Source organism: Ambystoma mexicanum, chromosome 5q (assembly GCF_040938575.1).
Source record: "Ambystoma mexicanum isolate Mex_15411 chromosome 5q, UKY_AmexF1_1, whole genome shotgun sequence".
In the NCBI taxonomy this organism is placed as follows: domain Eukaryota; kingdom Metazoa; phylum Chordata; class Amphibia; order Caudata; family Ambystomatidae; genus Ambystoma; species Ambystoma mexicanum.
In genome coordinates this window covers 280080252-280094361 of record NC_090933.1, presented here as the reverse complement: position 1 = coordinate 280094361, position 14110 = coordinate 280080252, and the positions used below count along the sequence as shown (strand labels likewise).

General features: G+C 45.6%; 1 protein-coding gene across 1 annotated transcript in view; it reads left to right on the top strand.

Annotated features, from left to right (window-relative positions):
* The window catches only part of DOK6 (docking protein 6), a 2936428-nt gene that overhangs the window by 2311404 nt on the left and 610914 nt on the right, over positions 1-14110 (top strand). The window contains exon 7 of the mRNA XM_069620782.1: positions 5860-5977. Coding sequence (XP_069476883.1) covers positions 5860-5977 — 118 coding nt within the window. The remainder of the gene's footprint in view (positions 1-5859; positions 5978-14110) is intronic.

Sequence of the window (14110 nt, the reverse complement as noted above, 5' to 3'; positions counted from 1 at the left end):
GCACGTATGCAAATCTACAAATGTAAAACCTCCACACAAAATAACACAAAGTAACCTCAATGTAACACTTATCCCATTTACCATAAATATTGTAATATTTGTAGAAATTTACGAAAGTGACAGAAATTACGATGGTGACGTGTCCCTCCCCCCATCAGTGATATGGCGTGCGAAGTTCAAACTTTTCCAATTTCCCAACACACCCAAAAAAGATGACCTAAATTCCCAAAAATCAATTACATGTGTGCATCATAGATACATTCAAACGCCTTTTCTCACTCCATTTGTGCACTTCGTTTATGGAGGTTTGCCACTCCCTGACACTTTCAGAATCTGCCTGACACTTTTTCAGTGAGATACATAGAAGAAAGGGGTCTTCAGAATCCCAGTTTACTGGTCTGCTGAGCACATCTCTTTATTTCCTCCTCCACTCTGCAGCTCACACGCACAATGCGTGGGGATGGAATGAAGCTTAGGTCTCAGTCAATTTATTTGACTGCAAATCACCATTCTAAAACACCTACATAAATATTCAGCCTAAAACAGCATCCAACTAAAAATATAAAAGGTTTTTAGAGACAAATAATAAAATAATTATTAAATCATGATCAGTACAAGTACATTCCCTAGCGATGGGTTAGCCTGGAAGAGGAAGCCAAAATCACTTTGTCAATCTCGCACTTCAGCTGCCCATGATCCTTAATAAGATACCTCCGTCGGCTCCTTCTTTCCACATAAAACAAGCAATTGCATGAACCACAACTCTGCAGAATATGCCCAAATAAGTGCAGTTTGCAAAACCCTAAACTGGCTTCCTTCACAAGGTGGCTTAGCTAGACTTGTATAAAGCACGTATATAGTTTCACAGAAAGAAGAATTGGAACATCATATCCTGCCCCATCTCACAAGAACAGAGACAGTCCACAGAGATTGATGGGCTGAGCTAAGCTCCTGATATATCGCCATGGTGTAAGTCTCCTAACCAAAACATGAGCTACAAGACACACTTTTCAGAGTTCTCATTTCATCAAGATATGCCTCTCAAAACACTTCAACTAAAATGAAATGAAACCTATGATTTACCTGCACTAGTTCACTCTGCTCTGAAACAAGCAATCATCACCCAGTAAATTACTTTCTATTGTTTTAACATTCAACGGCCAAATGGAATATGGCACGTCCCATCGATGGCTGAGATCAAAGGTATCATTAAGTCTCTTTGTGTGAGCTAGCCATCTCAGGGATTATGCACCTTTGCTGGTCATTACCTCTTGTCAGTGGACTTTACAAACCGTATCATCCTCAGCTGCCCACACACTAACGCACAAAGAGAATCAGTCTTAAAGCTACTTCCCTACTGCTTTGCATCTGACCTAATTTCTCAAACACCATAGTTTTACAAAAAGAGGCTGGGAATGCATTTTCTGCTACCTGGTACCTACTACCTGAATATTATTCACATTTCCATGTCCCCAAAGCTCACTTGTGAAAAGGATACTCGAAGAGGCCATAGCCTTGTGAGCTTGAAGTGGGGCTGATACTGAATGACCTACCACCTACTAGTTAAACTGCAGGACATTGCCCAGAACTTGGTTTGGAGCAAACTAGCTCTTCTCAGTTTGACACTTTCAAGTTCCTGAAGTCGCCAGGAGGTTTCTTAGATAGTCATCCTCCACCAGTAATGTATATCTTGGTGGGCGACACAACCAGCAGACCATCACGTTGGTTTTGGACCCATTGATCTCGAAGACTTTCAGTGCACAGTTTTATCAGCCCGCTCTCTCTCAGTGGCATTAGTTCTGCATCAACTGCAAAAAAGGAAACTGGGGAACTTCACATTTCCCATCATTGGAGGATCAGCACCGACCTGTTGCAGCCAGGCCACAAGGTCATCGATTAATACAATAAATAGAGTTGAGGCCAAGACACATTCCTTCCTTACCCCTTTCTCAATGGGGAATGTGTGACCTTCCCCCATACCTAAACTGCCCTTTAGTATGTTCATGAAGAGCCCAGATTAACTATATTAATGCAGATATCATTCCTTCTGCCCTCAAGGGCTCTCACAAAATATCTCTATTTACTAAAGAAAACGCTGTTTTCAAATTGACAAAGTCTAAAATAGAATGCCTTAATAAAGCACTGCATACTTTGACCTCAACAACAGTTGTCTGAGCTCCTGTCAGCTATTTCTGTCATGCTCATACATCCTTCCTGTACATGGGAGAGGACATAGGCTTTGTCCATCCAGCTCTGGATCCTTGAGAGGATCACCTTTCCGAAGATTGTACTCATGTCATTCAAGAGTCAGATAAGTCGAGAATTGCCTGGATCGGACCTGTCACCCTTTTTGAAAATGGGCACTATATCCACCAAACCCAATGACACAATACATTTCTGGAACGTGAGAATAGAGTTAAATATATTACAAAAAATAGATGCCCAAATAACTTCTAACTTATAAAACCAGGCAGTGTCTGATCAGAACCTGGGGACTTGTCACACCTCAGCAAACGTATTCCACTACAAACTTCTAATGTAATAGGATTAATCTCAAGACCATTCGAAGCCACAACACTAGGTGGTCCCTCTGACCTTTGAGAGCCCTACCTGAGCTAGAATTATCTTGCATGGCATGGCATGATGTACAAATGTGATAAATGGTCCATTTACACTCGTGCTGGTACATTAATCCTCACCTGAGGTGAGTAATCTTTCACATCGCCACATGACCAGAGACCAAAAGTGCTAGGCGTCATTTACTTTAAAAGAAACTACCAATTTTTCCCCAAGTCTTCAATATTGTTTGCCTCTTTTTCTTATCCAACAATGCACCCCCTCTACAATGTAAATGTATCTGGAGAGGAGAGCCCTTATTTTCTAGATATTTAAATCATCTGGTTTAGGAACTTTTCTCTCTGCCTGTGCCCACTGTCATACCATGGATATCTTGATTTTGTAAGGACCTGATTCTGCCTCCTGTGGTCACTAACATGTGTGTGGTCAAGAGAAGATGACTAGTTGCCATCATATCCACAACCGTTCCCTCATTTTCTATTACCTTGGTCAAGGAGGAGCACTAGGTACGGCAGAATTGCCTTGTATAATACAGGAGTACCACATCTAGATCGACAAATGCCCATTTTACAGTTTTACCATTCCCTATAACCCCCACCCCCTAAAGAGGGGGATCTGCTTGTCTCTGTTGAATGCAAGTTAATACTGGTAGAGGCTGTTTAATATGCACTTTGGGTCATGATCACTTTGTACCCTTACATTGACCCTAAAACTCTCTAGACAAATCCAAATATACCAATGCGAAACAGCAATAATCAATTATTAATTTGCCATGGTTAGAAATGAATGTCAATTAATCTGCTGTATCTTCTACTGTCCTGTCATTTAAGGCTTGTATCTCATAAAACTTGAGACAATGGGCCTCATTCCGAGGTTGGAGGTAACTATGCCACATTTTGCGGCATGGTTACCACCTTACTGCATACCGGGTCCGGGTTCCTCAAATGAGGACGTACCGGGCCATTCCAACCTTGGAGGACCCGGTAATTCCTCATTCGAGGAACCCAGACCTGGTACATCCCCATTCCCATTCGAGCCCCATAGGGCTCAATGGAAATGAGGAGGGAGCTAACAACGGGCCCGTTAATAATGGGCCTATTGTTAGTTCCCTGGTCTGCTAGCAGGACCTGCTAAGGGCACCTGATTTTACCAGGCGCCCTTTGCGGGTCCCGCGAGCAGACTCATAATAGGGCGGCAAGGGGTTAAAGGCTCCGGCACCATTACCGGCGCCATTAACCCCTTACCGCCCACCTCGGAATGAGGCCCAATGTCTCATTTACAAGCCAATCTTGTTTCCCTTTGCATAGCCAAAAGGACAGGACTTAATAGAGATTTGGCTTAGAAGATCACTTTCTATAACATCTTCATCTTTGGACTCTCCAATCATCCACAGATTAAAGCATAGACCTTATGGGTCAGTCCTGTGCGCTTTATCAGAATGATTGTTATTGTTTGAATAGCCACGGTTTCAACTTATCGAGATCTAAAGAACTAAACAGTTCACATAAACAAACATTTAAAGACATTTGTGAATAGATACAAGGAAATCATCACAATACACTGTTAGCTTTAGGTTAGTTGGTGTTTTGACTCAAAACGTTCAGTTTCCCAGACCTGTTTGTATTTACTGAGCAGTTGATAAATGTAGCTAGTAGGGTGTGGAATTGATCGGTGGTGGACGAGTAGAGGTCTTGGACCAGTAGAGCCTCATGTTCTATGTGAAGGCATTTTGGCATGCTGGTTCACAGAGAAAAGCAATCCCCTCCTTATTCCAGTGCCTATTCAACCTACTCGGCATATTGCAGCTTTAGACATCCATATGGTTGTGGGTGATTAGTACACCTAGCAAGCAAACTTCTTTCTTTTCCCATTAAAATGGCCAGTTGCAAAAGTTCTCTTTGTTTATCATAAGTGAAATTGGCAAGAGTGTCAGATTTTAACCTGTTGATCTGAATGCACTCTCTTGGCTTTGTAGCAATTAAATGCATGATTGAGCTCTCGCTAATATAAGGATCATGTCATCAGCGAATGGCATGGCACATTTTTTCCAGCAGAGATTATTTTATTGAAGAACCGTCCATAAATCAGCTTACTGTAGACTCTAACTTCGCTCCATATTTAATGTATTTTTATATCTAATGTATCCTTGAGTTTCAAATTGATGACAAGATCATGAGTAGTGGATAACACAATTCGGTAAATAAATATAAATATATGAATATACAGTTGCAAGTTATTTATTTAACTAATGCATTTGAAATCTGAACAATTAAGCTGCCAAGAAAAACATGTTGCTCTGATCTTGTATATGTACTCTTGTATGCGATCAACGTTCACGTAGATGACAATTTCTTGCTGAATATTTGCATTGCAAACAAAGTATATCATCAGTCTTGCACCAATGCTGATCATAGGACAGAAAACGGATATGGAGAAATATAGCAATGCATTAGAATGTAATCAATGATAACAGTACATAAAATGGGCATTACCAGTAAATGTTCATGAGGATGATATATGAATACAATACAAAATGAACTGACTTTGTTTTACAGCTCTTGCAAAGGATTACTCATTGTTCTGGGCTAATAGGACTTATTAGTTATGCTTCACTCACCCACATGGGGTGATTGTTGGATGCATGGGCCTCTTTGGCACTGTCATTGGCATACTTGCATGATTTCGCATTTTTTCATGCGCTGTTCGATTTGCCAGCTATGCCTAATTTTTACCTCAATTTGCCATTTCCTGTTCTGAAAGCATTATCATCACTTTGGATAATGTACTGCGTGTCTATGTACATTCTACTAGATACACTGACCGGATTTGTGGATTTATCTTGCATTTGTATTGCTTCTCATTTCTCACTTTGTGGCAAAAATATGTTTTCATATATTTGTTACTAATATCGAGCTATCAATTTAGCAAAGAGAGATGCTGTTTAGGAGCTTTGCCAAGATGTTTATTATGGGTGTCTGACTTGATAAAAAACTATAGACGGTTATCGGATTCCCCAAGAGTTACAATGACTAAATATGCCTGACTTACTTTGAGTAAGTCAGGAGGAAGAGTTTTGTTGTGATTAAAATAGCATGTACCCAATTTTAGTAATGAGGATTTCAGGGTTACTTTTTTGTGAATAGGCCCTATACTATATCTCTGCGCATATGTATTACGAATGAATACTCTGCAAAATAAATGAAGAAAATTGTCTATCATTAATCAACCTTCCTAAGGTGGGGGGAACAATCACTAATTGTTGTTTGCTATGCTTCGTTTCAGCTACAGACAAGTTTAACGGAACCGATGACGCTGTCCAAATCGATCTCTCTTCCCCGGAGTGCGTATTGGCATCACATCACCCGCCAGAACAGCGTTGGTGAAATCTACAGTTTACAAGGCAAGTGGGCTGAAGCTAAAGCAGAGCTTCCATTAGCTCCCTCCGTGCGGAGCACAATTCATGCAAATTGCCTTTTCATTTGCATTGGTTATTTTGCCTCCATTTTAATTTATCAGCTGTCACCAACCCCAGTGGGGGCCCTGAGAAATACAAGTGGCAAGTGTTTTTCTTCTGCAATCATCTCATAAACTAATGGCAAGATTGCTCACCGAGGCTCAGCATAGCTTGAGCAGGCAGTTTAGCTTTGTAATGTATGGGCGAAGCATAGCAAATTGTTGGAAGGTAATGTGTCGCGGACACCGGGGCCGTGGATGCTTACTCATGTCACTTTCTTTCTATAATAGGATTATGTAGCCCTTCCAAAGGATTCCAAAGCACAATTGTGCCATCAAATGTGAATTACACAGTTGCATGAGCTTCAGGGAGATCATAGAGGGCATAATTGCAATGGTTTTTCATTAATGATTGTCTCTGCCTGAGCAATGCGCCTCAGCAGGGGACACAAATGCATGAATAAGTTACAAACCTTCCCGTCATGATAAGAACAAAAGGGGAGGTGTTGGGAAAGAGGCGGAAAATACTGCTATCTTAAAATGAGCTGCCCCTTGCACGCCACCATTTTCCTAAAATTCACTTTTTTCAGAGACGTGGTAACATAAGCGCAGATCAGTGATCTTTATCCTAAACAGTGCTGTAAAGCTTTATCTAGTGTATGAAAAGTCCACATGATGCACAGGTACAATGCATATCCATCAGGTGACCCAGGAACCGTCTCTCTTGAAGTTGGCAAGAGGCTCAAATGTGCTTCACTGCAGCATGGACTGCTTCAAACAGCTCAACCGACATTCACAGGCAGTGCGACAGGAGAAGCAGTAGCAAGAGGCTCAGAAGGTTTGCTGGTGCATGGAGTGGACTGCTTGATGCATGACTGAATAATATCTTTCTACTTTAGAATGATGGACATTTTCGCCTGGTAACCTCACAGAGTTGCAGCTCTTTCAACACATATAGCCGAGGCTGAATTTTATGTACAGTTTAAGGCACACGGGCGCCACAACAGTACCTAGGAGTGCCATCAACTGAAGGCTTGCTCTCTCCCTTTTGGATCAAGTGTCTTCACAATTATGAAAGGGTACTTCCAACAACTCCAAAGCTACAGAATGTGGACATGGCATTGGTGGCTTTCAAGCCTCCAAGCCTCCAACTAAGACCCAATGGGGAGATCTTCCAAGAGGAATGCCAGCCATCTTGTGTGGCAATCCCAAGAATGGATTGCTTATAGTGGAGTTGCTGCGGTGCTAAGCATATAGGGTGAATTCAAAATGACGGAAGGGATCGTTCATGTGCCTGAATTCACATGCTCCCTTGGATCCTCCTTTGTCCTGAATCCCCAAGAGCTCCGCCTGCAGTTCTCTTCCCTGGCCCAGATCACCCGAGTTGAACAGGCTCCAGATGGTCTATTATGGATTCAGCACAATCATAGGAAGGATTCCCCCTCACATGCTAGAGAGGTGTGAAACTCACATTTGGGGAGTACATAGAACATGCAGGGATGGGCTGAGGCCATCTGGTATCCGTTTTGAAGAGGATATGTTTTCCCAGTAAATATTCCCTTTATCTTGATAACCAATGAGCGAAAGGCAAGAATACTAATTTATATTTGTTACAATCAAATATGGCTATAACTTTGTTTGTAATCATAACGCAATATTCTCATTTAGCAGAATATTGCTTTATGTTTAGTTGGAATTCTGTCACCATGTCAGTTTAGTTGAAACTCTTTCACAAAGCCAGTATTGTAGTTTCACATTCCATTAAAAAATCCGTAGATCTACCAGGCCCAGGGAGCGGCAATGAGGACAAGCCTGATGACACAGTATTGCTTTCGTAACCTGGTTGTGCGTTCAGACTAATACCCTTTTTCCCCATAGTGCCCTGATGAAATGAAGCAAGGCTCTGTGTAGTGCTGTGAGTTCCATCGAATTGGACGCATGGCCTGACAACCCGTCTTAGTGTGCCTGAACTACCGGGGTGTTCAGAGTCACACCCTAACCAAAGCATCTGGCATCTGTTGTCAAAACCCAGGTTCCTTGGACAGCTAGGAGAACTCCTTTGAGAAGATGATCCTGACTGAACCACCAACCCATGTCCTCCCTGGATTTTGCACACCGTCTGGGCATCCGATGTGTGTTTTAAAAGAGAAACAGCAGAAGTGAGCAAATCATTGCGGTATGGAAGCAAAATAACATCTTGATCATGCCACAGACCTATCACAGGGGGTGAGGCTTTCACAGGTATTATAGCTCAGTCTTGGAGGCAAGATGACTCAGAACACCACAGGCTGCGCTCGAAACCTCTTAGGTATTAAGTGTGTTATAAATAACCAATTATAATTATTAAAAAATAAAAACCCTGGGAAGTGATACCAGTCTGAATGGGAGAACAAGGAACTGGTAGTGGTGAATCCCTGATTGCAAACCTCAGGAATGCCTGCTCTGGTGGAAGTATTGGGACATGTAAATAAGCATCCCTTAGGTCCAGGGATGGCAACCAGTCATCTGGATTGACCAACGGAATAATAGATGCCAAAGTCACCATTTTTAATTTGTAGCAAGTCACAAACCAGTTCAGGGACTTTAGCTTCAGTACCAGATGGAATTGCCCTGGTGGCTTCTGCACTGGAAATAATGTTGCATATGTACCCAGTAGCTGGTGATACAGTCTTACTTGCACAGCTGTCTTCTTCATCAGTGGGGTGGCGTTTCCCTCCTGTATTGCTTGAGCCTTGATGGGATAGTGAGGGACAGGATTAAACATTGACCCTGTAGTGGGGGAAGGAGATGAAAATTCAATTGTATAACCCTGGCCCTAATGTTGAGGACCCAATTGTCTGTAATCTTCTTCTGCCAAACTGGTAGGAAGTGTCGCAGGTGGCCTCCCACTGGAAGAAGAGAGCGCTTTTGAATGTTAGGATTTCTGGGTTAAAGTGCTGGCCCCACCTGTATAGCATATACCTGCGGCATGGAGTCCTGATGGGATTAATAATGTTAAGGTCCTCTGAGAACAGAACAATTTACTTCGCTGAAACGGAAGATGCAACATCAATGATGTTAGTGTGGTATCCAATTTCTATTGATACATCCAGACCAGATGATGACCAGCCTGGGTCGCCCCTGACGCTGCTGTAATGGCACATAGGCCAACAAAGGTGACATCCAAAAGGAGTTTACTCAGCAATTCCATCATCTCCAATTATGGGTAGGCATCTTCATGTAAATGTAAACACTCATAGAACTTTCGACACTCTCTGACCAATGTATGAGAAATATAGGCTTTGTAGGTGAAGGTAAGTACTGAAGATTAGTGGAGGAATATGCGTGTTTTAAGATCACATTGATCTTTCTATCCATAGCATCAACTGGAGGGTTTTCTTCTGAAGAGAGAGAAGTTTGTGCTGAAAAATTGCAGGCCACTGCGTGAACTTTACGGACTTGCAGAAATTAGCCCTCGAAGCTAGTCGAGGGGTACCTTCCAAACCCCAAAGTGGGGAATCACATGCCATTCAATGCGTGGTCTGGTGCAATATAGTCTCCAAAGTTGTCATCTTCCTCTGAATCAGTGGCCACAGGATCTGGCAGATGCTTTCCACTTTTTTGCCACAAAATGCAGATGGTAAATTGAATTAAGTTATATTGGGCGTAGGTGGGGTCGTAAGAGGTGTTCGGGGGTCTCCTCCCTGCATTTTGTGGTAAAATAGTGGAACAATCATTTAAAAAGAAAGTGTAGGTCAGCAAAAAAAAGTCGGCAACCGTTCATTGAACCAAAGGGCGGGAGTTGACTCCTAGAGGGATTAAAGGAAAGAACCAAGCATGCATAAACATAAAGAAAACACTAGGTGGTCCACCTAATCCATAATGTTGATTTGGGAAAGGGTAGTTTGACAAGTCCGTCTTGGGGCATTTCACCTCAATTGAGTAAGAGCTTTTAAGAGGGAGCTGGACGAAGGAGTAAATGTATAATTCAGCTTAAGCGTGAAAAGGAAAACATCTTGATTAAAATGTGTCTTTTTCCGCAGTTCCCTTCTAAACATCTCCCATTTACCATGACAGCAACTACGGTATGGTGAAGCAAGGTATGTTTCCCATTACTATTCTGTGCCAAGCAACATATATGGAATTACGACCCAATTGCTGTATAGCCACCCGTGCCTCGGGTGGCTCACACGCATACATGCACGCATGCACGCACACACTCAGAGAGACACGGGACGCGATGCTGCCTGCTAGGCGTCCCGGCGGCAACTGCCCGCACGGACGCGGTTTATTAACCTGCGCATGCGCGGGTCCCGAACGAGGCTCGCGCATGCGCTACAACTGACTGGGACGTCACATCCCTTATTTTTTCCATCAACAAAACTGTTCAACAATATGGCGCTCTAACAACGCAAAACTGGTAAACACAAACTGGATACTACCATCACTGGGGACAACCCGTGGAGACATCTGTGATGTGTCCACTTTTTTGAAGAAAGACCTATTGCGGGTCACAGTGCCGCGGTCACAGGCCGCTGTCACCATAGTTCCTTTCACGTGGGTGACCGTCCACGGGCGAGGCTCGTATGGTAGAGACAGTTTGCCCTCGGGGTGTCGGTTCCGAACCAACACGGAGTCACCGATACACACATCGTTGTCGTGCAGCCCTCGTCTCCCGCTCTCCTTCTGATTGCGCACGGCGCGCTCCTCTCGAACTTTGTCATTGTCTATGACACCTGGTCTCCTGCCCTCTACTTCTGGTATCATTCCCCGAGCTCAACGCCTGAACAGCGCCTCCGCAGGGGCAACCCCTGTCGATTGGTTAGGCGTGTTGCGATATTCTCGCAGAAACTCCACGAGCTTTTTCAAAAAGTCTTCACCCCCACTGGCAGAAATCCTCAGTACCTTATTCAAGGTACGCATCATCCTTTCGGCCTCTCCGTTCGCTCGAGGCCACAGCGGGGATACCCTGCGGTGACGGATCCCCCCTATGTTGGAGATACTGGGCAAACTGGCTGCCGGTAAATGGCGGTCCATTGTCCGAGCAAAGTATCTCTGGGAATCCATGCGTCGCAAACATTTTGTCTAGGGCCCTCGTGGTAAACTCCGTCGCTGTGGACTCCACTACCTCCACCTCCGGATACCTCGACCACTGATCCACCGCCACCAGAAGATACATGCCCCGACCAGTCGAGCCAAAGTCCACGTGGACGGTTCCCCACGGATTCTCACTCCGTTCCATAGAACTGATAGGTGGGGCCTTGTCTCCTGGGTTGGCTGCCTGACACGACAAGCACTTTCTCATGAAACTCTCCACCATCCCCTCCAAATCAGGAAACCAAATCAGGAAACCAGACCTTGGGCTGAAGTCTCGCCTTGGTCTTGACAAGTCCTTGATGCCTGATATGCGCCAGCTCTAACACGGGCCCCCTTAACGCCTGCAGGATCACAATCTGCCTCCCTCTTAGGATCAACCCATCATCTGAGACCGACAGTTTGACCCGTACCTTCCAGAGTGCCTGGCGGTCCTTTTGGGCATCTGACTGTCGCCTTGAATTGTTACGCAGCACCTCTCTCCAGTCGCCACTTCTCACGGCCGCCTTGATGATGCCGAACACCTCATCCTTGGATGATTCCATCGCTATAGCCAGCCTCGACAACGCCACCGGTAGCACCCCATTCACCACGTGACAGAGCAATCCTTGGCAGTCGGACATGCCACCGTCCTTGCCCGTATTCTCTGTGTTGGAGTGTCGTGAGAGATAGTCCGCCGGGTTGTTGGTTCCCGGTCTGTATGTTAGTCGTACCCCATACTCCATTAGGGCTAACATCCACCTCTCGATCCTGGGCGGCGGCTTCGAAGACACCCCCGCCAATATGGGCAGCAGCGGTTTGTGGTCCGTCACCACTACGACAGGCTTGCCCAGGATGTACAGTCGAAAATGGTGACAGCCCCACAGAATGGCTAGCGCCTCCCTTTCAATTTGCGAATATCGCATTTCGGTGTTGGAGAGAGCCTTACTCGCGTACGCGATGGGACGCATGTCCCCCCTTTCATCAGGCTGCAATAGTACTGCCCCAACACCCACGGGACTGACATCCACAAAAATCTCCGATTCCACGGAAGGGTTAAAGCACGCCATGGTGTCCCCATCAGACAGAGCATTCTTGTGGGCCTGAAATGCCTCCTGTTCCTTCCTTTCCCACCTCCACACGGCGTCGTTCCTGGTCAGCGCCCTGAGGGGTTCAGACTAGGAAGCCAAACCCTTGATGAAGCGCCCACAGTAATTCACCATCCTCAAGAAGCTCCTTACCTCCGTGGGGGATGATGGTGCCGCGGCTTCTCGAATGTCTCTGATCTTAGCTGGATCCGGTGACACTCCAGTGGCGTGAAAGATAAATCCAAATAAACCTATCCGGTCTTTAAAGAATTCACACTTTTGACGGTGTAGAGTAAGTCCCAGATCACTCAACCTTTTCAGCGTGCTCTCGAGCCTCTTCATGTGTTCGGCTTCCGAGTCGGCAAACACCATGATGTCGTCACTCATATTCAAGACGCCTTTAAGGCCTGCCAGCGCCCCCCTAATAGTGCTCTGGAAGACTTCGGCGGCCGAAGAAATGCCGAAGCTCAGGCGCCTAAATTGATAAAGGCCTTCGTGTGTGGTAAAGGTCGTGATGAATCTAGAGTCTGGGTGGAGCTCAAGCTGGTGATAGCCCGCCCGTAATTCCAATTTCAAAAAAACTTTCGCCCCCTGCAACTCCCCAATGATATCATCGAGGGTCGGCGTTAAGTGTCTCTCTCTCTTAATTGCGGCATTGGGGAGACGCATATCTACTTAAATTCTCACCGCCCCAGGCTGTTTCGGTTCGGGCGCCACCACAATGGGCGAGACCCAGGGCGTCGGTCCTTCCACCCTCTCGATAATGTCCATACTGACAAGCGACCGGATAGCTCTTCTTCCACTTTCTCTCGAAGATGAAACGGAATTCGCCTGTGCTTGAGAGCTGTTGGTCTGATCGTGTCGTCAATGTGCAGACGGACCGGGGGCGCCTTCAACTTCCCAACTCCTTCAAAAATGCCCACAAACCTGTCCAGCAGTGTCTCAATATCCACCTGATAGACCTCTAGTGCAAAGGGAACCAGGTTCAGGGCTTCGGATGCCGCACAGCTGAGTAGAAAGTGGGGACTCACATCTGTAACGAAGAATCGGGACTTTATGGTCTTTCCGCCCCTGGATACAGGCGCTACAAACACACCCTTGATGGGGAGCGGAGTGTCTCCGCCAAACGTGAAAATCCTTGCTGTCGAAATGTCCAGCGCGGGAGGGCCAGGAATCTTCTGGTAATGTTCTGAGGCCAGCACGCATACTGAGGCCCCTGTGTCAATTAGCACTTGTGTCGGCACCACTGAATGTTCACCACACATTTGGGCTGTCTTTTACTCCTTGCCCCAGTAGCGATGCTCGAGATGAAAAATAATTCGTCTTCCTCCTCCTCTTCCTCCTCAGCTAGCTGAAGTCTCTGCATTTCTTGCTCCAAAGCTGCAATGCTCCTCTGCCTTCTCGAACCACCCCCTCGTACCCTGGCCGGGCCCCTCTGTAGTGACACGGTAGCTGGGGCACGACACATACGGGCGTAGTGTCCTGGTCCGTTGCACCGGCCACATGACCTCGACTTGGCCGGACACTCTTCAGAGTGGGGCAAATCATATCCGCAATACTGGCAGATAGATCCAGACCCTGTCGGGGAACGAGTTTCCTGTCATTTCTGACCCCACTTGTCTTTCGACGCAGTCTGTTTACTGATAGCAAATGCCTCTTCCGATTTCCCAGGGTGCACTGCTGCGTCCATCTTGGCACCTCTCGACTCCGCCAGTTCATAGGTTCTACCACTGTCTAGGATTTGTTGCAGGGTCCAGCCCGGTTCCCTCAACACTTGCCTTCGTAGTTTTCCTGAGCTACACCCTTGAAGTACTTGATTCCTAATCATCGACTCCTCATTGTCCCATCGGCACGTGGTGGCCATGAGCCGCAGTCGAGTGCAAAACTGATCCAGTGACTCCTCCTCCCGCTGTTTTTCGCCACAGAAGAGAAACCTCTCA